The following is a 22,949-nucleotide window of genomic DNA, read 5'->3' as shown; positions in this document are numbered from 1 at the left end:
CAGTGTTTCTAATATTGTGGCCAATTTTTTTTCCTATTGGAATGTGATGTTTCCTAGAGTTTCTAGTGTCCACTTGAGTTTTCATCTGGTGCTATCGAGTCACCATTCTGATTGTGGCAGCTCTTATCCTCGTGGATTTTACAACTTGATCATCCCATGTTTCTTTTTGGAATTAGACCAGATTTTGCATGTCTATGATGGAATCTTTGAACTTCTCCATAGATTTATGATTTTGCTGTTTTATGTGAGGCCCTTGCATAAGGACTTTGAGTCAAAGAAATCTGTTTATAACATAAGGTATAGAAGTTCCATATATATGTATAAAGTGCCATAATTACACTATGTATACTAGTACATACATAGCATCCTAGCTTGTATGGTGTTTTTTTTAATTGTGTGTCTCTTATTTTAGGTAGTATCAAGCCATTAAATAGTTAATGTAGTCATTGTTTATTAAGGGATATCTGAGGAACTTTTTTTTTTTGGCAGTATTTCAAAGAAGTGAATTATCCCACAAATGACCCAGCTATTAGAATATATATATATATATATATATATATATATATATATTTTTTTTTTTTTTTTAAGCAAGTTGCTCTGTTTTAGACAGCTACAGTTAAGTCATTTGATCGGTTTGGCTTCCAGTAAGAAAATTAGTTTTATCAGAGTGACTGAAGTACCTATTGTATATCAAGCCTGGTATTGTCACTTTTTGTGCTTACTCTAAAAACCATTTACAAGCAGTAAAGTAAGATTTGTGCCTAGAGAATTCAAAAGTTTTGTTTGGGGCTTGGACATTTCTTGATTTATGGAATGGAAACAATCATGAGATTTTCGTTCAGTGGGTTGGTTATTGGAGTAAGAGTGTCACTAGTGGATGGTAATATGAAAAGGTGAAAGTAACAGTATTTCATAATTATTCAACTAGTAGAAAACATAGAGTGGTTTTCCTTTACCAATAGGGTTTGCGACATGGCAACATTAGGTTTAAAGACCTAGTGTAGGGGAGCCTGGGTGGCCCTGTCGGTTAAGCATCTGCCTTGGCTCAGGTCATGATCCCAGGGTCCTGGGGTTGAGCCCCGCATTGGGCTCCCTGCTCAGCGGGAAGCCTGCTTCTCCTTCTCCTACTCCCCCTGCTTATGTTCCCTCTTTTGCTGTCTCTGTCAAAAAATAAAGTCTTAAAAAAAAAAAAAGACCTAGTGTAAGTTAGGAAGATGCTTTAATCAAGGGCGATTGCTCTGAGGGAAGGATTATCTTAGCTCCTCAATTAAGGCATAGGATTTAATAGGTAGTGACTCTGGTGCCATGTTGTGAAGTTAATATCCCCAGAACACAGCATAACTTTTTCACATTTTAAAAAGAAAGATTTTAAAAAGAAAGACATGATTACCTAGGAAGACTCCATCTAGATTAATGGCTCTCTTCCAATTAACCTATCAGTCTCTGTGGATTCTTTTGCCCAGAGGAATCTAGGAGCTCAGCTTTTTTTTTTTCTTCTCCCATTTTTTTGGGGCGGGTAAGGGGGGAAAACTTACTGAATCATACACAGTATAGTTTTTTTGATGTCTATATCACCTATCATCTAATCGTATGTAGGAGCCTTAGTGTAGTCTATTTGGAAACAGATCCTGTGTATTATATTTGTAGATGTTGTGTTACAGAGGATAAAGAAGTATTTTTCAGATAGTCGTCCCAATATTTACAAGTTGGGGCCTGGGTTTGTTAGAGGTTCTTAGCCCTTGAGTTGTTCTGTTAAGCCAAGATAAACTTTATGTCTCTAAGGTCTTTTTACAATTTTCTCTAGACTTTCAAATTTGTTTTTTTTGTTATTATTTTCTTTGACCATCTGTTACAATCAATTATCTTTACTGTAAGACAAATATGTCTTGTTTTTAATTTTTTTTTTTTAAGATTTTATTTATTTGTTTGACAGACACAGCGAGAGAGGGAACACAAGCAGGGGGAGTGGGAGAGGGAGGAGCAGGTTTCCCGCGGAGCAGGGAGCCCGATGCGGGGCTCAGTCCCAGGACCCTGGGATCATGACCTGAGCCAAAGGCAGACACTTAATGACTGAGCCACCCAGCAGGCACCCTATTTTTTTTTTTTTTTTTGTTACTCATTACAGGTCAATTTGCCCCCTCTTCCCCCTCCCAATTTTGTTTTTGTTTTTGTTTTTGTTTTCTTTTTGGTGAGGGGGCTTTAAATAACTTCAAAATTTTATTCTGAAGGATCTGGTGTTTCATACTAGTGGGGTTAATGGGAGATATGATGGCTCCCATATGAATAAGAAATCTGTATTATTATCCATCTATAATTTTAAGTAATTCTCCTTGGAAGTTTAGAGAAAGGGCAGGGCATTGTTGGATGCTAATGTCTTCCTTGGAGCAGCATCTTGAACAGATGTTGGATAGTTGTCCTTTTGTGTTTTAGCCAGTATGGGACAGTTGTAACCTTAATGACCCCTTTGCTTATCGTTTTTTCAAGTACCTTTTTCTAAATCTCTCAAATCTTAGAAGATAAGTCTTTTGGTTGTGTTATCTGGAGAGCCAGAAATTGTATTTCCAGATTTTTTTAATTCTTAAAGCTCTCTGGAAATGTCATATATTGAGTATTTTCTAAATTGGCAGTTTTACATTTTGATTCTGTTTGAATCTTCTTATTCAGGTTTGAACTAGTACAGTAGAATCTAACAATCTTGCATTCTATAGCAAATTTGTCTTCCTACAGTTGATGAAATCCTTAATTATAGCCCTTAGCTTGGATCCATACCAGAGTTTTAATTTAACGTCTATAGACCTGGCTTCTGGCCTAGTAATTTTACAGTGTGACTTTACTTTTTGAGAAAGCCCTGAAGAAAGGATGGCTCATATAGAAGGTAAGGTAAAACTAAGAGAAAAATTCAAAGATAGTAAATTTCAGAAGGCTAAAGTCTTTGAGAGAGATTATTTTAAAATTATGATTTTGTTTTGAGGTCTCTGAATAGTAGGTGAAGAAAGAAGCTAACTATTGAATGTTTCATATTTTGTCTCCTAATTTTTTGAGCTCCTCTTAAACACATTATTTATTGATTTTAACATATCAAAAATTTCCCATAATGGCTGGTGTTCTAAGTTATATTTTTTTAACCATTTACTAAAGAAGTGCAAGAATTAGGATTATAGTACTTCATATAAGACGTAGTTCCTCCAAAAGAAGGACACTTTTACATACCATGACACATAGAGACCACTTTGGCTGGTCAATAAGTATGTGTTGTAAATGGTATCTCAGGTCACCTGACCAAAGCAGAGGCTAGAAAGGATCTCACAGTTAGCAGCTCACAATCATGGACCACAGAGTATGGACTAATAAAGTGACCTTTTTCACAAATAAGATAAGGGAGTGATCTCATGAAGAGCACAATTTTTATATAATATAAAATGTATTCACTTGATTTGTACTTTTTTCTCCACCATAAATTCAGGGTATTTTAAATACACTCTGATTATGTCTGCAAATCATTTATATATGCTCTAATTTTTTTGATATTATAAATTCACTTTCAAGCTTGTGCCATCCTGAGAAGCAAAACCACAAGTGTTTTAACGTGTTTTTTCTGCGCAGTGAACAATCCTGTAACAAATGTAGCTTAAGAAGCATATCTATGTTAACATGAAACTAAAATAGTAAGACGATATACTGGCTTTGTTTTGAGTCTTGATTTTAATTTTATAGGTATTCCTTTAGAAATGAGTTGCACAATTGAGAAGGCACTTGCTGATGCTAAAGCTCTTGTTGAAAGATTGAGAGATCATGACGATGCAGCAGAATCTCTGATTGAGCAAACCACAGCTCTCAATAAGCGAGTAGAAGCGATGAAGCAGGTTTGATTTTTCTTTCTTGTTGATTCCATTTTGAAAAAAGCAGACATTTATGTATTGCTTGAATCATAAACTTCTTAATTAATAGTTATTTTTTTAATGTTCTATAAAACTTAAAAGTAGTTTGACTTGTAGGTTTTAATTTTACTTTAGACTATCCTATAATTTTGTCATGTCCAGGTAATATATATATATGTACGTATATTCTAAAAACTGTATATTTGACTACTTGTTTTTCTGACAAAGTTGCACATTGGAGTTTAGAAAATATATGAATATATTAGGTTCAGAGATATTTGACAAAGACCAAATAATATCTTTTACTGATAGTGACATATTTTGCTCTGTCTCATATTTTTATAATGTAGAAATGTTTATATTTTTCTTTATAAAAGTACTTAGGTGATGTTATTTAACAACAAAGTAGTTTTTGAAAATGATGTAAAGCAATATCTGGTTTATACTGTACTTCCTACCTTAATTTTCACTTAATGCTACCAGTTAAAGAAATGAAAAGGGCTTCACTTCTTATCCTTATAATATATGTAAGAATTTTCTTATAAAAGAACTTGCATAAAAGAACTTTCCAGTGGTCTGTGGAGTTTAGCTACCATTTTAAAAGCCTCCTTATGACAAAATTTTCAACTCAAAGAGAATTATACAATTTCTTATATTATGATGGAAATCAGTTGGGGGAAATGTATATTTATAGCCTACTCCTGTGAAACTTATCCATCTTGTAAAAGGAAGCAACCCTGGGATACTGCTTTTAACAAAGCTACTGGAAATAATGGAGCAAGTTTACTTGTTTTGTTGCCCTAAACAGATTACATATCTCCCTAACTGTCCAGCTTGACTCATGCATTCCAAGGAACATATATCTGGTATTGAGTTGTAAAAACAAAGGAGTTTGACAAAGAACCAGAAATGTTATAATGAATACATTACCAAGCGGCACATCAAAATGCCTTGAAAATGAAGGAGTTCAGTTTTAAAGTTAGACTCACATTTATTTATAGTTTTTTTCATTTCTTTTGTACATGTTCTTTTTTACTATTGTTATTGAGCTATAATTCACAATACCCATAAAATTAACCCTTTTGAAGGGCATAGTTCATTGGATTTTAGTACATTCACAGGTTGTGCAGCCATACTCACTATCTAATTCTGGTACAGTCTCATCACCCCAAGAGCTTGCTTCCACTAACAGCTGTTCCCTAGTTCTCCCTTCCCTCAGCCCCTAGCAACTAATCTTTCTGTCTCTGTGGATTTGTCTCTTTGGGACATTTCATATGAATGGAATCATACAATATGTGGCTTTTTGTAACTGGTTTTTTAACGTAATGTTTTTGAGGTTCATCCATGTTGTAGCATAAGTTTTTTATTCCTTTTTATTGCTGAATAATATTCCATCATAAGGATATAGTGCATTGTGTCTATACATCAGTTGATAGACATTTGGATTGTTTCTTTTTGGAGGCTATTATAAATAATACTGCTATGAATATTAGTGTACAAGTTTCTGTGTAGACATATTTTTTCCGTTATCTTGGGTATATACCTGGGGGTAGAATGAATGGGTCATATAATAGCTCTGTGTTTAACTTTTTGAGGATCTGCCAGACTGTTTTCCAAAGCAGCTATACCATTTTACATTTCAATCAACAGTACAGTTTCCCCACATTCTCTCCAACACTTGTTATTTGACTTTTTGATTAAGATCATCCTAGGGGCACCTGAGTGGCTCAGTCGTTAAGTGTCTGCCTTCAGCTTGGGTCATGATCCCAGGGTCCTGGGATCGAGCCCCGCATCAGGCTCCCTGCTCCGCAGGAGGCCTGCTTCTCCCTCTCCCACTCCCCCTGCTTGTGTTTCCTCTCTCACTGTGTCTCTGTCAAATAAATAAAATCTTAAGAAAAAAAAAAAGATCATCCTAGTCGTTGTGAAGTGGTACCTTACTGTTGTATTGAATTGCATTTCCCTAATGACTAGTAATATTAAACATCTTTTTATGTGCTTATTGGCCATTTGTATACCTTCTCTAGAGAAATGTCTCTTCAGATCCCTTGCCCACTTTTTTCCAGCTCTATTGAGATAGAATTGACGTATAACATTATGTAAGCTTAAGGTATGCAAGATGGTTTGATTTGATACACATATATATTGCAAAATGATTATCACAGTAAAGTTAGTTAATACCTGCATCACTGCACGTAATTACCATGGGTGTGATGAAAACATTTAAGATCTACTCTTATTAACTTCTAAGCATATAACACAATCTTATTAACTATAGTCACCATGCTGTACATTAGATTCCCCAAAACTTACTCATTTTGTTTGCCCATTTTTTAATGTATTATTGTTAAATTAGGATTATTATTTTTATTGTTATTGAGAGTTGTAAGAATTATTTATGTATTCTGGATATTAGACCCTTATCAGATATATGAGATATATACTTTCACATATTTTCTCCCCACATGTTCTTTTTTGATCTTTTCTTTAGTATCAGGAAGAAATTCAAGAACTTAATGAAGTTGCAAGGCATCGGCCACGGTCCACATTAGTTATGGGAATTCAGCAAGAAAACAGACAAATCAGAGAACTGCAACAAGAGAACAAAGGTAAGATATATAATCTTAAAACACAAAGGAGTTTGACAACTAAAGTTAAGAACCAGGAAATTAATGAATTATGTTACTAAGTGGCTCATCAGAATGCTTTGAGAATAAAGGAGTGGGCTTTAAAGTTAGATTCACATTTATTTAAAAAAAATAATTTTTCATTTCTTTTGCACATGTTCTTTTATTACTATTATTGAGATGTATTTCACGTACCATAAAATATACCCTTTTGAAGGGCATAGTTCATTGGATTTTAGTTAAAATTGAATTTAGTTAAAATTAAAAGAGCTGTAATATACAATTGGACTCTTAATATTTTCAAAAATGGGGAAATGGCCAACTGAATTTCCTTTTTGGTATTCTCATTTCTGATCCATATGCCCAAATCATATGTATTAGTCATTATCCTTTCCTACATATGAATGTCTACCTTGCATGGAGCCATCCTAGATTCTTACCCTCAATATCCAGTTTGTGCCATTGTTGTTACCTATGAAGTAACTCACTTTCCTTCTCTGCAGAACCACTGCTTTGGTTTCTTGCTTTGGTGTTCATAGTCTCTTACCTCATCTGTCCTAATTGGCCTCTGTGATTTTAGTCTCTTTCCCCCGCTTCAGTCTGTCTCCAAAACAAGCATCAGATTCATTTTTCAAAGATGTATCTAATCATGTTATTTTTTTGCTTTAGAACCTTCATTGTATACTTATTTCCTTATCCAGAGCTTTCAAACTCAACTCAAGGCCTTTTTCTCTGTCTTCTTCCCATACCTCTCTTCTCCATGAAACCTTTGTTCTTGCTGTCCTGAACACAACATCCGCTTTCACGCCTCCCTGTGTAGAATGCCCTTTCCTTTATTTTTCAACTTAAGGAATGCAAGTTCATCTCAATAATGTGAAACTTTCACCAGTTTCTCCCCATAGACTTTGTTTATATATATTTGGGTAGAGCTCTACTCTGTACTTTACACATTGTATTATAATTATTTATGCATTTGCTTTCTCCACTAGACTCAGCTCCATGGCCTTTTTGGTATTCCTAATATAGAGCATTATCTGGTACTTAATTATTATTCAGTAAATGTTTGTTGAAATGATTCTTTAAAACTGAGTTTTAAATGGTCATTTAAAAAACTAATAAAGGACTCCATTTGGTGTGCTTGCTTTCTTTATGTCAAGGTTTTTACACATTTTCTTTTCGAAACACCTTTTTTTGTGGTAAATACAGTGGGGAAGAGAATATTTTGTACATCTTTAACTCAAGTTTGAGTAAAATATACTGTTATTCTTGTGATTCTTGATAGAATTGCGTACATCTCTGGAAGAACATCAATCTGCCTTGGAACTTATAATGAGCAAGTATCGAGAGCAAATGTTTAGACTGCTGATGGCTAGCAAAAAAGATGATCCGGGCATAATAACGAAGTTAAAAGAACAGCACTCCAAGGTAATCCATTTTATAAATATAACTTAAAATGAAAAAGAAGCACAATTGGTTAACTTGTGTTGAGATTTTTTTTTTTTAAATCACAGGTATCTAACATGATATTGACTGTTTCATCTTTCTGACATTTTATGCTTTTCCTTATTTTTGTCATTTCTTGTTACATATTTTGTTTGATTTACTCTCTTAACTCCTATTGTTCCCTAGTAGCTTTAACATATTTTTAAAAATAAACTTTATTTCGGAAGTAAAGGTAAGTATATTCAATTCAAAATTATTTTATAAGGTTATCTGCTTTTAAGAAATATTTCTTCTAATTTGTGTGTTGACATTTGTTGCAAAAACAAAAACTGAAATGCTGAAAAACGTTTTCAGAAATCTGAAACCAGCTAAACTTAGAGTTGTTTTCCTTAAGACTGTTTTCTGAATGAGGCTAATTAATTCAGACTGTAAACAATACTGATTATGATGGGAAAACCATAGGGGGCAGGGAGGAAAAGTGCCAGCATATTAAGATTTGACCCCACCCCCACTCTCCAATCACATATCACTTAACACCATTTTTAGAGACAGAGCTGAACTGGTTAGAAATTAGTGTTTTTCCCTCTGTTCATTTTACTTATTGACATCCCTGTGTCTGTTTTCTTTGTGTATGTCCCTGTGTTCATTAGCAACTGCTATGAAGACAAGTATAATAATCCTTTCCTATTTACATTTTAAGCTGAATTTTAACTGCTGATGTGAATAAAAATATTACAATATTGTGATTTCTAGCTATTACCTGTGTTGGATAATGGTGAGCTAACTATTATTAGTTAAAACTAACATTATTTAAGAAATACTGTTTTAAGACATGTTTTTATGTCTTTCAATTACTGAAACACATTTTAGAGTCCTTAAAATAATTCTTCCATCTTGGTGCTTGTAGGTATTTTTAAATTATTAATTATTCTATTAAAATGAAATACCTAGTAAATAGATCTTTGTGTGACAAGTTTGCATATTAAGAGAATTAGTAATAGATACCTCTTCTGTCAATTGTATAATAATAAATTAATAAATATGGGTTAATGTTATCTAATTATATTATTCATCTTCTAACCAAAAGGAATAACCTTGGATATTTAAGTGGCAATCTTTTGTATATAGAGTTATCTATCATTAATGAGATCATTATAAAAACATAAATTTAATGTATAACTTGAGTGTTTGTTTTAAAGGTACAAAGATGAATTGACTTAAATTAAATTCTTGGTAAAATATAATCTTGAGAAATTCCAAAAGGCCGTTATGTTTAAAACCTAAGAAATAAATTTGTTAAGATCTAAAGAGGTTGCTCTACCAAAAAATGTTTAGCATAAGATACTGCAGGTTGCTAGTTCCATCTGGTAGCAGCTGTGCCAAAAGCAAATATTTTCTAGAACACATTAGATTTTACCATTCACTAGCACAGTGTAATTAATTAACAGAGTTAAACATTTCTTAAGATAGCTGTAAACCATCCTTTATTACGTAGATTGAATTCATCTAAGTGCTGATCCTCCCATAAAATGACTGTTCAGTTACTTATTAATTCCAACTAATACATATTAATGTTTGTGATTTTGATTTTTCCCAAAAAGGAGACACTTCAACTCAATTAAACAAACATTTATTAACACTTGCACTGGCTTAGTTATTATTAATAATAAGATGAATAAATAATAAGTTCATTACTCTGCCATAAGAGCTTATAGTGTAAAGGGAGATACAAACATATAAGGTAGGATGTGATGAATCCTAAAATAGAGATATGATTTAATAGAGGAATACTAGTGGAAGCAAGATTAGTTCTCCTGAGGAGAATCTGGGAACGTGTCAAGAAAGACAGACAAATCCATCTAAATCTAGCCTTGAATTAATTATTGGGGGAGGGAGGATGGGTCAACAAGTAGAAGTGGGTGAGCAGAGAAACTTGTATGATAAAGGTGGAAAAATACGAGATTCCAGGACGTGTTTAGGTATTGACACTCTGATAAGCCTAAACACAAAAAAATTTTATAACACATTTAGGGGTAACAAGCAGAGTTACACATAACAGCATTTTGGCATAAGAGATCATTTTGAGACCACTGTAGTACAGAATTTCACCCTCACTTAGAAGTTTTTGAGTACAGATTAAAAAATCAATAAAAAGTTTGAGAAGAACTCATTTTTGTCCAAATACTAATTTTACATTATTTTTGAACAGATGCCTTTTTGGAAATCTTAAAAAAACAAACATTTCAAACAGTTGGCTAACACGCATGAACTAACACTCATTCAGTTTTTAAATTACGGATGATATCCGTATTAACATTATAATGACTCTATACTACAGATTGACATGGTACATCGTAACAGCTCCGAAGGATTCTTCCTTGATGCATCTCGACACATCTTTGAAGCATCTCAACATGGACTGGAGAGGAGGCACTTGGAAGCAAATCAGAATGTACACTAAATAAAACAGTCAACTTTTGGGGTGTGGATGGAAGGGGGGGAGGTCCATTTAAAACATTCTTTGACATTGAATTTTCCTGCCAGTTTAAATCAGCAAATAAGTGAAATTGCTTTAAAAAAATATGCTGTGCTTTTGATAGCCATGCAAAAATATTCAGTGTAGAAACTTTAAATCTGTCATTAATTCTCTGTGTATTGTATCATACACAGCCTGTTAGATAATTGCAGGCTTTAAAGGTTGTTCAAGCCAGGTATTCATTTGGTTGCTACAAAATTTTATAAACAGCTTTCATCTTTGTGGACATCAAAGTGTTTTCTTGGAAGTCATTTTAATCTGATTTCATAAAAATTTTGTTTGAACTATTAAAGGAACAGTTTTAATTCAGATTTTTGATAGTTTGTAGTTCTTTAGTTTGAGTTCTCAACAACCTAAAAATGCTTTGTTTAGGTTTTATACTATATGTATATATGCTATATTGTCATTATTATTATTATTATTATTATTATTATTGTGGCAGGTCTTTATTGAGCAAATTTTAAATAACCCTAAACAAAAGTTAAAAATGAAAGGCATTTCAAGGAAGTTCAAGGATTATATTATTGACACTTCTTGCCTTTCAGACAGTTTTGAAAGCACAGCTCTTGGGCCTCTTGTGTTCATTAAAAGACCTGTGATACTTTCCTAAAGATTTTATTGTAATAAATGAACCATCCATGAACTGGGTCTATAAAAATACTATTCTGTTTGAAGTCTTGGGGTGTTTTTTTCCTCATGATTTAATTGGAACAGACTGTCCTGAAAAAATTAGTGGAATCTCATTTTCTTCCATTTTAAAAGCAAAGAATTACTTGCTTCCTGTACAGCCTTTTACCCTAAAAGGACACTAAATGATAAACTGAAGAAAATGTTCGTATTCAGGATTTTTACTTATCATCCTCAGTCTTTTGCTGCAGTTGTCTGTACTTAACTTGCTTTTAAACATTATGCTCCCTTTCCAGAGGGAAGGATATTAATCATTTTTAAAATATTATTTCAGAATATGACCGATGTTTGTCTTGATATTATTCTTGCTACCATAATCTAATCCAGGACTGTCCACTAGGACTTCCTGAAATGATGGAAATGTTATCTGTGCTGTTCAGCACCATGTGGCTATTGAGCATTTCAAGTGTCAATAGTGCAACTCAGGGACTGAATTAACTTTTTAAAAGGTGTTTAATTTTAATTGATATTTATATAGCATCATATTGGATAGTGTAGATTAGTCCTGTTTTGCCTTTCTGCATGCTAGCATTGTATAGGTGTCCCCATTAAAATAACCTAAGGACCTGCATTTTTGTTGGTTAGAACATACTAAATGTGTGGTTTGCTAAAGATACTATTTGTTCTCCGTATTTCTTCCACAGTTTACTAGTTCTGTGGGTTTTGGAGGTCCTCTCCAAATCCTTTTTACAAATCAGATATATACAGTTATTTAAGAGACAGGGTTATTGGGGAAGTTTTTAGCTTTGAAGTTCGACCTTAATATAATAAAATCACCCTCAACTGCCAGTGAATAATGGTCTTAGAAGCTGTTTGTTGAAAAAATTATTATTCTCAAGTTTCTGTTGATTTTTAAACCTCGTGTCTGTCTCTTTCACTTGACTCTAAGCTCCTTGAAATCAGGGAACATGTCTTGATAGGTTTCATATTCCTATTGCCTAGCAGGTGCATAGATATCATGTAGGTGTGCGAAACAATAATAGCATGAGATTGGAAGAAATTTATGCTACCTGCTGCACCAAATAAATGTGGCTATTTTATACCTAAGTGATACTTTGAACAGTTTGCAAAGAAGGACATTTAATATTTTAATACTCAAAAGCAGATGTCTGTTCATTTTATTCAGTATTTATTATCCATTATGTACCAGGCACAGGCAAATATAAACAAGATACAGTTCCTGCTCTCAAAGAAGATTATAATCTGGAAAAGTTTCTAGGTTGGATTGAGATCAGTTTTTAGGCATGGATAATACAGAAAAGATTTGTAAATCATGAAGATGTTAGGGGTAAAGTGATCGAATGTGTCAGTAATTTTTGTCTTCCACATTACTTTGATTAGTAGTATATGTAGGTATAAAAAAGGAAAAGGTGTTGATCATTTGTGGTGAGAGGAATATGAAATATGAGTACTCTTCTTGCTAGTGGGTTTAGTTATATTGTGCCACTTATCCTTACTTGTAGCCCTAACAGAAATCTGATTTCAAAAGCACATTCATGGTCAGTCAACTTTCTTGTAAATATGTTTGATATAGTACCTTCATGTTAAATGGCAATGTAAGAATATTATATTCATACTAAGTGGCAATGCAGATTTTTTTTAAAAAGGAGAGGATCCAAAAATAAAAATAAAGTATTTCACTGATTTGCAACTCCCATCTCTTTTTTTCAGGAATTACAAGCACATGTTGATCAGATAACGGAAATGGCAGCAGTAATGAGGAAAGCCATTGAAATTGATGAACAACAGGGTTGCAAGGAACAGGAGCGGATATTTCAACTTGAAGTAAGTTTTAAATTGCAAATGTGGGTGAAAACTGTCCATACAAAGATTTATGCCAGAAAATACATCCTATTTAAAAATATATGTATACATTTCTCTGGAAAACTGGCAATGTTCTCTTTCTTAATCTGGATACTGGTTATACAGGTATATAATGCAAGACCATTTCCATAGTAATAGAAGAGTCTAGGATCAGTAGTAACTTATAGCGATATTTGAGAAAATTGATGTTTTGATCCCATGTTGCTTCCTGTTACTGGGTGAATATGCTTTTTAATTTAGTAATTTAAAAAATTCCTTCATTCTGTTGGAGATCATGATGATGCAGGGAAAATTTTTTTAATCCACAAATATTCTTTGGGCACTCATATTTTTCTGGGGAATGTCAAAGCTTTTCTGTCCTTTATTTTGTGGTAGCAAAGGCATAAATCATTGTTGAATAATTCAAATCAGTAGAATAGACTTTTATACTTTAAAAGCTTCATTTTGAAATCATGGTGGAGATATTATTGATTATAAAGGGCCAAAAGTGATTTCTGTCTCTAAGCATTCTTTAAAACAGGGGTAAGCAAACTTTTTCAGTAAAGGACAAGATAGAAAATATTTTAGGCTTTGCAAACCAGACATTCTCTGTTGCAGCTACTCAACTCTGCCGTTGTAACACAAAGCAGCCATATACACAAAAAAGATTGTATATTCCTATAAAGTTTAATTTACAAACAACAGACCTCAAGCCAGGTTGTATGTAGTTTGCTGATCCCTGCTTTGTACCATTGAAACTTGGAAAGTAAGACTGAAGACAAAGTGGTTGAGAATTTTAAAAGTTATTTTTAAATGTCTGCTAATTTCTTACAGTAACTAATCTAGGAAAAAAAGTTGTTTATCAGTGCTAGATCTGGTCACTTCCCTTGAAAAATATCACAATTCACTCAGTCAGCCCTGCTGCTTTCAAATTCCAGTGAAGAAAACAAACCAAACCAGATGGCTTGTCCTGCATTCCACGCTCTCATGGAAAGGAGTAAAAGTACTAAAGTACAAAGAGGTTCTAGTCCCAGGGTATTATTCACAGGCTTTGTTGAGTTTATAGAACTATAAATCTAGGTGTTATTTTTTTCATCTATACTGTGAGTGTAAAATAAGGCAGTTTCTGAGCTTCCATCTATAGTCACAGCTGCATAAATAAGGCTTTGCACTGGTGGAAAACACTGAGCACAATTTCTATCTCTTTAAAAAACAGTATTCTTGGGGCGCCTGGGTGGCTCAGTCGTTAAGTGTCTGCCTTCAGCTCAGGTCATGATCCCAGGGTCCTGGGATCGAGCCCCACATCGGGCTCCCTGCTCAGCGGGAAGCCTGCTTCTCCCTCTCCCACTCCCCCTGCTTGTGTTCCCTCTCTCGCTCTGTCTCTCTCTGTCAAATAAATAAATAAAATCTTAAAAAAAAAAAGTATTCTCTGGATTCAAGTTGTCAGCCTCAACTGCATCTGTCATTTAGTATATGTCTGCCAATGATAGAACTTTCTTTTTTGTTGTTTTGTTTTTGAATAATAGAACCTTCTGTCACAGCTTCATATGTTTGGCTTAAGATACGTTTGTATTCTTGGAGCTATCTTGCTGACTACATCTTTGTTTTCTCCCTCTTTTAGCAAGAAAACAAAGGCTTGAGAGAGATCCTTCAAATAACTCGAGAATCATTTCTGAACCTTAGGAAGGATGAAATGTCTGAAAGTTCATCTTTGTCAGCATTAGTGACCAATAGTGATCTGAGTCTGAGGAAGAGCTGAAGAGCCTGTAAGTCTGTGAGCTTCTTATAAGGCTCCAAATGGTGACTGGGACTGGCCTACTAAAGTGAATGAATTAACAGAAAAATCTGTCTCAAGCTACCCTTTACTTATTTTTTTCTATAGTATGTACAGTGCACTGGCAATGACATTCTTGAGATAGCAACAAAAAAATGTGTAGTTTATGGTCATAGACTTTATTCCAAAATAAAATTTAAAATAGAAACTTTGTTAATTGATGAACAAACTGAAGATTTTCTGAGTGCTGAACTGTCAAGAGCTTTCAGCAGTGCAGTTGGCACATTCTGGATGATACTTGGGTAAGTGTAAATATCCCCAGTAAATGCTTGGGAATTCATAAAATTATCCACATTTTGCCACAGTTTTGTGAATGGAAGATTGTCATACTAAATTTTATTTCTCCTCCCTGTATGGAGTCAGAGTTAACAAATAGCTTTATGTACCATGAGACTTCAGCTTTAATGATTGCCTGTCTACCTTCCCATAAATGTAAATTTTTATCAAAGAAAATTCAGTTAGCAAGGCTGTAGGAATGTTTTATATATGCACCATAAACAAAAGAGGTAATTTAATTTTAGCTTATTTACCATAATTAAAATATCAGCTAACAATTGTCCATAAGTTCCTTAAGTATATGAAATATCATTTCAGGAATGAAAGAGAAAGAATATTACTTTCTAAGAAAGAAGATCTTATAAGAGACATATTAGTAGGTTAAACTACTCTTTTGAAAGATTAAGTTTTGGTTCTAAATCAATGAAGATGAGATTTTTCTCTTCTCTGGTTGATCTTTAAGTATATTATATAGCTCTTTTAGCTAACAGTTGAAATGTTTGATATAGCAAGCTAGGTATGGTAATTTCAAAGTAAATTGAAAGTTGCTCTGCCTCTTTGAACCCTTTTTTAAAAGTGTTCTTAAAAGATACAGAAAGTAAGTTAAAATTTCAAAAAAAAATTGTTTTCTGGATCTATGCTTAAGCTCTATCTGGTCCTCATAACCTATAAGATTTTTCTTGTAACCTTTCAGTCCATAGGGGGACTGGGGGGTAGGAAATCTATAGATTTATAAGTATTTGTTTTATTTTTTACAAAATAATATCCAGTATTTAAATTTTTAAAAGCCACTAGAAATAGAAATGTACTTTAACATCAATTGAAATCTAAATTTTTCTTATTTTGTGACTATAGAATAAAAGGATAAAAAAATCACATGATTAAATATACTCATTTATATTAAAATTAGCACAGTAGCAAATTCTACTTTTGGGTATGTAATTTGTTAAAGAAATATTCACATGGTGATTTTTGTGTATAATTTCATATATTGGTAAAATTCAAGACTACTTTTCACTTTGAAATTTTTCTATCTTAAGTTTGGAGTAAGTGGGGTCGATGGGGCTGACTGAAAAGGGCTAATGGCCCAAACACTGAATAGATTTCATTTCTCAGAGGCCTTAATTGATATTTTATAAATGACAATTTTTATTTTTAAACTTTTCTATTGGTTTTGGGGGAATTATCTATTAATTTGGTGGCACATTCATTCATATAGTTTTTATCCCAAGTCAGAATTAAAATAAGCTACACAGTTGAGATTAAGTCTGAGGCAATTCATTGAGGCAGCTCTATTACAGAATGTTACTTGATAATTATTTTTATAAACAAGTTAATTTATTCTTGGTCTTCTTACTTGGATATAATTTTAAGATCTTGGTGTTTAAAGATATTTACTTTGTTATATAGCAACATCCATACTTTTTTTTTTTAAAGCAAAACCTTAAATTTATGTCTGAGAGTGTGTACTGCATAGGAGCCTATTTTATCAATAAAGATGAATGGTTGAAATTGATATGGTCTCCAAGTTAATTTGAGAACAATGCTTACATTTATTAATAGTTTTTTTTATGGCATCTTCTCTCTTACCACAAAACTAGTACTTAGGAACAACTTCTATCTGTATTTCTAGGAATTGGCCAGCAACTTATTCCTGATCCTGTAAGCCTTTTTATTATATGTGGTGGGTTTAAGAGTGTCCCTGCAAAGGTACGTCCAGGTTCTAACCTCTTGTACCTGTGAATGTGACCATATTTTAAGTTTTTGCAGATTTAAGGATCTTGGAATAAGATCATCCTGGATTTAGGATGGGCCCTATATCCATTGACCAGTGTTTTTAGAGAATGATATTTGAAACAGAGGCATGAGGGAGAAGGCCATGTGAAGACAGAGGCAGAGAGTTATGCAAGCCTCGGGGCCCTACGATGCCACCAGAAGCCAGGAGAAGGGTATGGAATGCATTGTCCCTCAGAGCCTCCAGAAGGGGCCAGCCCTGCTTGATTTCAGACTTCTGGCCTTCTTGATTTTTCAGAACTGTGAGAGAATAAATTTCTGCTAAGCCACCCAGCCTGTGGTGATTTGTTATGGCAGCCCTGGAAAAGGAGTATCTATTTATCAGCTATCCACTACTTTTTATTTTATATAGGAAATACAGTTCTAAAAAAACAATTATATACAACCTCACAGATAAAGTGTTATCTGCTCAAATTGATATTCTTTAATATAAAGGTGACTTCCAAAATTTTTTATTTCTAAACTGCCTCACTGATTGGAAGATTATAGATCCATAACTCAATTTTTGGTGATCTCTACCTTTTCTGATGGTCAGAGTAAAATAGGATTGCATTTTTCAGTGAAACATTGTTGAAGAATAATTTCTAATTGGAATATGAAGGGGCTTTCTTTTTAGCTCAGTGGTTGTGTTTGTTCTTTCTTCTGACTTAAAATTAGAGAGCCCCAGGGCTCAGTCCTTATTTCTACTCTGTATTCCTACTCACTTCCTTGGTGATCTCATCCAGTCTCATGACTTTAAATACCACCTGTAATGCTGATGACTCCCAGATTTACAGCTCTCATTAAACCTCTCATTAACTCCAGAGCTGTAACTATCAAAGAGAGATCTCAGATTCAACATGCTCAAAGCAATCCTTACTCTCCAGCCATCTCAGCTGATAACAACTCCCATCTTTTTAGCCGCTAAGGCAAAAAACCTTGGTGGCATCTTTGATTCTACTTCCTTTTATGTCATACACCCAATTCATCAGCAAATCCTACTGACCCTCCCTTCTAAATATATCAGAATCCTACCATTTCTCACCATCTCCACTGCTTGCCCAGGTTAAAGCCACATTATGATAGGTGCTACAGTGAACAAATTAGATTCGACCTAAATATCATACAATAGGGAAATAGTTTATGTCCAGATTATTAAACTAATTTACTATCAATATCTATCCAGTGCAGTTTATTATATACTACGGCTTAAAAATTCTAGCAACAGGAACAAAGATATGTACCTAAATTTGCATAACAAAAAGCTTAATACTAAATTGCACATATAATTACAACTATGTAAAAATCAAATGCATAGGGGGAAATGTCCAGAAGCAAATAACATCAGTATACTTCCAACTAATTCTGTTGTTTTACATACACTAGTCAGTTAGTTACAAAAAACTTTGGTTTGCAGGGAACAGAAACTATCTTTATATAGATGTCATAATTTATTCAACTATTTCTCCTACTGATGGATATGCAGACTGTAATTTTTGTTAACATAAAACTGCTTCCTTAAACATCTATGTACGTATTTTATGTACTGTACCTATTTCACATATATAAATTCTCAAAAGTAGGTTATGTTCCTTTTTGTTACAATTTATCTTTTACATAAAGGAAAAAATAAATGTACATGGTTAAAAATCCAGCATACAGAAAATATTACAGCTCAAAGTCAATCTCTTCCTACAACCTATGTCTTCCCAGAGGTAATTACAAGTTTCTTGTGAATCAGAAAAACTTAACCTATACATGGTTTTATTTTTATTTTTTTAAAGATTTTATTTATTTATATAAGAGAGAATGAAAGAGAGAGCATGAGGGGAGAGGGTCAGAGGGAGAAGCAGACTCCCTGCTGAACAGGGAGCCCAATGCCGGGACTCAATCCCAGGACTCCAGGATCATGACCTGAGCCGAAGGCAGTCGCTTAACCAACTAAGCCACCCAGGCGCCCCTATAAATGCTTTTAAACATACACACACACACACAGTCGGAATCTGAAATACACCTTGGTTCTTCAGTTTTTTTTTCCAGTTAATGATATCCCTTGCAAGTTTTTTTTTTCCATATAAGGAAAAAGGAGTAAACCTACATAAAACCCTCTGCTTTGGAATAACTAAAGCCTTCAGAAAATTAACTATATTGAAGTCAGTATCAGTAGGTAGAACTGGACCCAGAGTAAAAACATCTTGCTCTTGAAGCACAGGATATATACTCCTTGAGTATCAGACATTGCTAGGAAAGCTACATTTGGGCTTTCTATAAAACTAACAAAGAAGAAAGCTGGTTAGAATCAGTGTTCCAAGAGCTTGTCTCTGTCCCAGTGTATAACCCCAAGCCTTAGCACATTGCTTCTGTCTATATTTACAGTTGAAGATGAATAGGGCTAGACCTTGACTACTTTAAAATGCCAAGAATTTATCAGCTTCATCTCAAATTTCAGCACCACGCAGTGGTCAAGTACTCAGTGTTATCAAATCACAGGTTGATGTGAGATCAAGTGAATGAATTCTTCAAATGTTAACTTCTAGAATATATTCATTTTAAGACCTATCTCTAACTGGAATATAAATAAAAACTTCATAAGGATTTTATTCCTGGTCATGCAGACTCTAGACCTATAGAATATAAGAGGTTGAAAACATTCAGGAGAAAATTCTGTAGAGAATCACTGGTGTATATCATTGAAGGAATTTAGGAGGGAGAGCTGGTTTGGAAGAAGAGTAGTTCTACTTGTGAAATGGAAGACTGTCCTGTGTTGAAAAACTTTCAAGCATTTTTTTTAAAGATTTTATTAGAGAAAGCATGGACAGAGGAAGAAGCAGGCTCCCTGGGGCTCCATCCCAGAACCCTGAGATCATGACCTGAGCCGAAGGCAGATGCTTAACCGACTGAGCCACCAGACGCCCCAAAACTTTCAGGCATTAATAAGCAAGATGAGATTTTTCAGAGGAAAGCCTTTAATTCTGTCCATGAGAGTAGTCCTCTAGAACTCAGGCCCAGCCCTCGCAATACATATATTTCAGTTTTAAGCAGTTTTGGTATATGGATGGTCTCCTGCTCCAAATGAGGCAGCTAGTTTATTTTAAAAAGGTGTTGGGGCGCCTGGGTGGCTCAGTTGGTTAAGTGTCTGACTCTTGGTTTCGGCTCAAGTCATGGTCTCAGGGTCGTGAGATTGAGCCCTGAGCCAGGCCCAGCGCTCAGCGCAGAGTCGGCTTGGAATTCTCTCCTTCTCCCTCTGCCCTTTCCCCCTGCTCACACACTCACACTCTCTAAAATAAATAAAATCTTAAAAAAAAAAAAAAAGTGTTGAGGTCCAGTTCAATTGATGAAAACACTGAACTGGGGAACAAAGGCACACTTAATGTGTCTCAACTACTTCTTCCATCTGCATCATTTTCTGATCTTCCACCCCCTTCCTTAAAGCTCTGCCCAGTTCAGGCAGGACAGAGGACATGCAAGCCAGTCTGGACAATAGAGAATCCATTAGCAGGAAGAGCCATGAAGCATGGTGAATAAGCCTTCTAGCTCCCTAAGAACTTCAAAGTAAAAAAGTTATTGTGGCCATCCTTTAACCTCCTTCCAAGGGAAGGAATCCACACAGGGGGTGGGGGTGGGGGGGTGGAGTCAGGTATGTTATACTTGTATAGAGGTATATTAATAGGACTCTGGAACAGAACGAAAGAATTTGAGGACCACAGATTGTAAATCACTCAAGTGTTCTGACCCCCCTGCCAGGAAACAACTGCTAAATTCTAGGGACTTAGGAGAAAATGAAAAAGAAAGGTAAATAGAAAGACAAGGTATGCTCTGTGCAGATTTATAGTATAAAATTTAACAAGGAAGGCAATAAAAAGAGAACCATCTGATATAATAATCCCACTTCTGGGTATATAGCCAAAGGAAATGAAAAGCAAGATCTTGAAAAAATGGCTAATTCCCATGTTTACTGCAGCATTATTCACAATAGCCAAGACAGGGAAACATCCTAAATGTCCATCAATGGGTGAATGGATAAAAATGTGGTGTGTATACATATATAATTGAATATTATTCAGCCATGATAAAGAAATCCTGCCATTTCCAACATGGATGGACCTTGAGGGCATTACGCCAAGTGAGAGAAGTCAGAGAAAGACAAACGATGGATGATATCACTTCTATGTGGAATCTAAAAAACCCAAATTCCTAGTAACAGAAAGTGGAATGGTGGTTACCAGCAGCTGGAGGTGGGAGAATTGGGAAAATGTTATTTAAGGAAGGAATGAACTCACAATTAGATAAAATCTGGAGCTCAAATGCACTAGGGATTATGGTCAACAATACTGTATTATAAACTTCAAGGTTGCCAAGAGACTAGATCCTGTTTTCACAAAAAGAATGTGACATGACAAGAGGCATTAGCTCACTCTGTGGTGGTAATCACACTGTAACATAAATGTATCAAATCAACATACTGTACTCCTTAAACTTACATAGTGTTGTAGGTCAATTACATCTCAGTTAAAAAAAAAAAAAAAAAATCCTTTCTGGATCAAAATGTGAAAAGCAAAGAATGGGCTCACTGACCCCACCAAGCACCAAAGTGAAGGGCTGCAAGGACTGGCAGGGCACACAGGGGAGAGACTCCCCTGGGGGCTCTCCACAGAGAAGGGAAGGCCTGGAAGCTTTTCTTTATGCTTTCAACCCCACTACATGGGACGCACTCAGCCTCCTTGTGGTTTGGTTACACCTACTCCTCTTCCAAGTCTCAGCTTAAGTGTCATTTCAAGGAATTCTTCCTTGGCATCTCGGATTCTACCCCCTCATCCATTTTAAAGTACATTGCATATTGTACCTCCTCTGTGTAACTACTGTAGTATCTGTCTCATCACACTCAAAACCGTGAAGCAGGGGCCATGCCAGTGTATTTTGCCATCTTCCTAGTATCCAAGGCATGGCCTGGCACTTAGGAATTCAACACATATTTATGTAATGAGTAAAGGTGAGATCCAAGTAAAAACTACTATCATTGTACGTGGGGGGTTTCTTGTTGTTTGCCTCTTTCGCTGATATAGCCTGATCCAGACCTGCCAACCTCCCCAGTGTAATGATTATATGGTAGTCCTTGGGTAAGCCCAAGTTTCCACTAGCTTGAGCCCCTCTTTACCTCCATTTCCTAGAGTGGTCCTTGCAAACACAGTGGCCAGATTGCCCAGAAGTCCTCCAATCAACAATCAGGGTAAAATGATTTCTAAAGTGTATTAGTTTCTAGCTAGTGCTGCCATAAAATACCACACATAGGGTGCCTTAAACAATAGAAATTTATTTTCTCTCCATTCTGGAGGACGGAAGTCCAAGATCAAGGTTGGTTTCCACTGAGGCCTCTCCTCTACTTGCAGAAGGCTGCCTTCTCACTGTGTTGTCACCAATTCACCAGCAGAAGAAAACTGAAAATTGATCAATGATTTACATTTTCATTTTGACGCAGTGTAAAGCACACTTGGATGGAAGTCGGGTATCCCGAATTTTGATCTGGCACTATTCCTGATAATAGTGATTTCATATAACTGACTCCGTCAAGAATTTCCTTAGTTACAAAGTAAGGGGTCAGATCACATGATCTCTTAAAGTCTGTACCTGGTCTAATAGTCTAGCAGTTTCCTTGGTAGAATCCATTTTCTATCCCAAACTTCTATAGAACTCCACTGGTCCATAGCACTAGTTAGCTGCTGTGGTTTGGTTAGCTAACTGTTAGCTGTTAGCTAACCTGTAACAGGTTAATCAGAACTAAAACATTTAAGGAATAGTGTAACTAATTTTCTGGTAATACTACTACTTCTTTTCTTCAATTGGACAAACCTGAAGTGCTAAGGACACCAACACAAATTAGTCCACCAAAGATACCAGCTTTCCTTCTAACAAGGAATATAAATGTTAACACACTGCCTCAGATTTCCTTCATTTCCTATTATTTCATTTAGGCTTAAACTGAATTTTTAAAATAAAGATTTAATTCTCCAGTTTAAGTAATTTTATACCTATGAAATTTCTCTCATGTCTTTGTTGCTATGGTACAAATACAGTTGGTAAAAAAAATTAATGAGATT

The 22,949-nt window shown here is 34.8% G+C and overlaps 1 protein-coding gene across 2 annotated transcripts in view; it reads left to right on the top strand.

The window, feature by feature from the left end:
- Positions 1-16,597, top strand: part of FGFR1OP2 (FGFR1 oncogene partner 2) — a 33,736-nt gene extending 17,139 nt beyond the window's left edge. Inside the window, exons 2-7 of one of the 2 annotated variants that reach the window (XM_027592921.2) lie at positions 3,715-3,863; positions 6,367-6,484; positions 7,785-7,927; positions 10,284-10,397; positions 12,840-12,953; positions 14,593-16,597. In XM_027592921.2, coding sequence (XP_027448722.1) covers positions 3,729-3,863; positions 6,367-6,484; positions 7,785-7,927; positions 10,284-10,397; positions 12,840-12,953; positions 14,593-14,730 — 762 coding nt within the window. In that variant the 5' untranslated portion in view covers positions 3,715-3,728 and the 3' untranslated portion in view covers positions 14,731-16,597. The remainder of the gene's footprint in view (positions 1-3,714; positions 3,864-6,366; positions 6,485-7,784; positions 7,928-10,283; positions 10,398-12,839; positions 12,954-14,592) is intronic. The other variant, XM_027592922.2, reaches the window with a different exon arrangement.
- Positions 16,598-22,949: the final 6,352 nt, after the last annotated feature.

The sequence above is a fragment of the Zalophus californianus genome, chromosome 9, assembly GCF_009762305.2.
Source record: "Zalophus californianus isolate mZalCal1 chromosome 9, mZalCal1.pri.v2, whole genome shotgun sequence".
Lineage (NCBI taxonomy): Eukaryota > Metazoa > Chordata > Mammalia > Carnivora > Otariidae > Zalophus > Zalophus californianus.
This window is presented reverse-complemented; position numbering and strand designations above follow the sequence as displayed.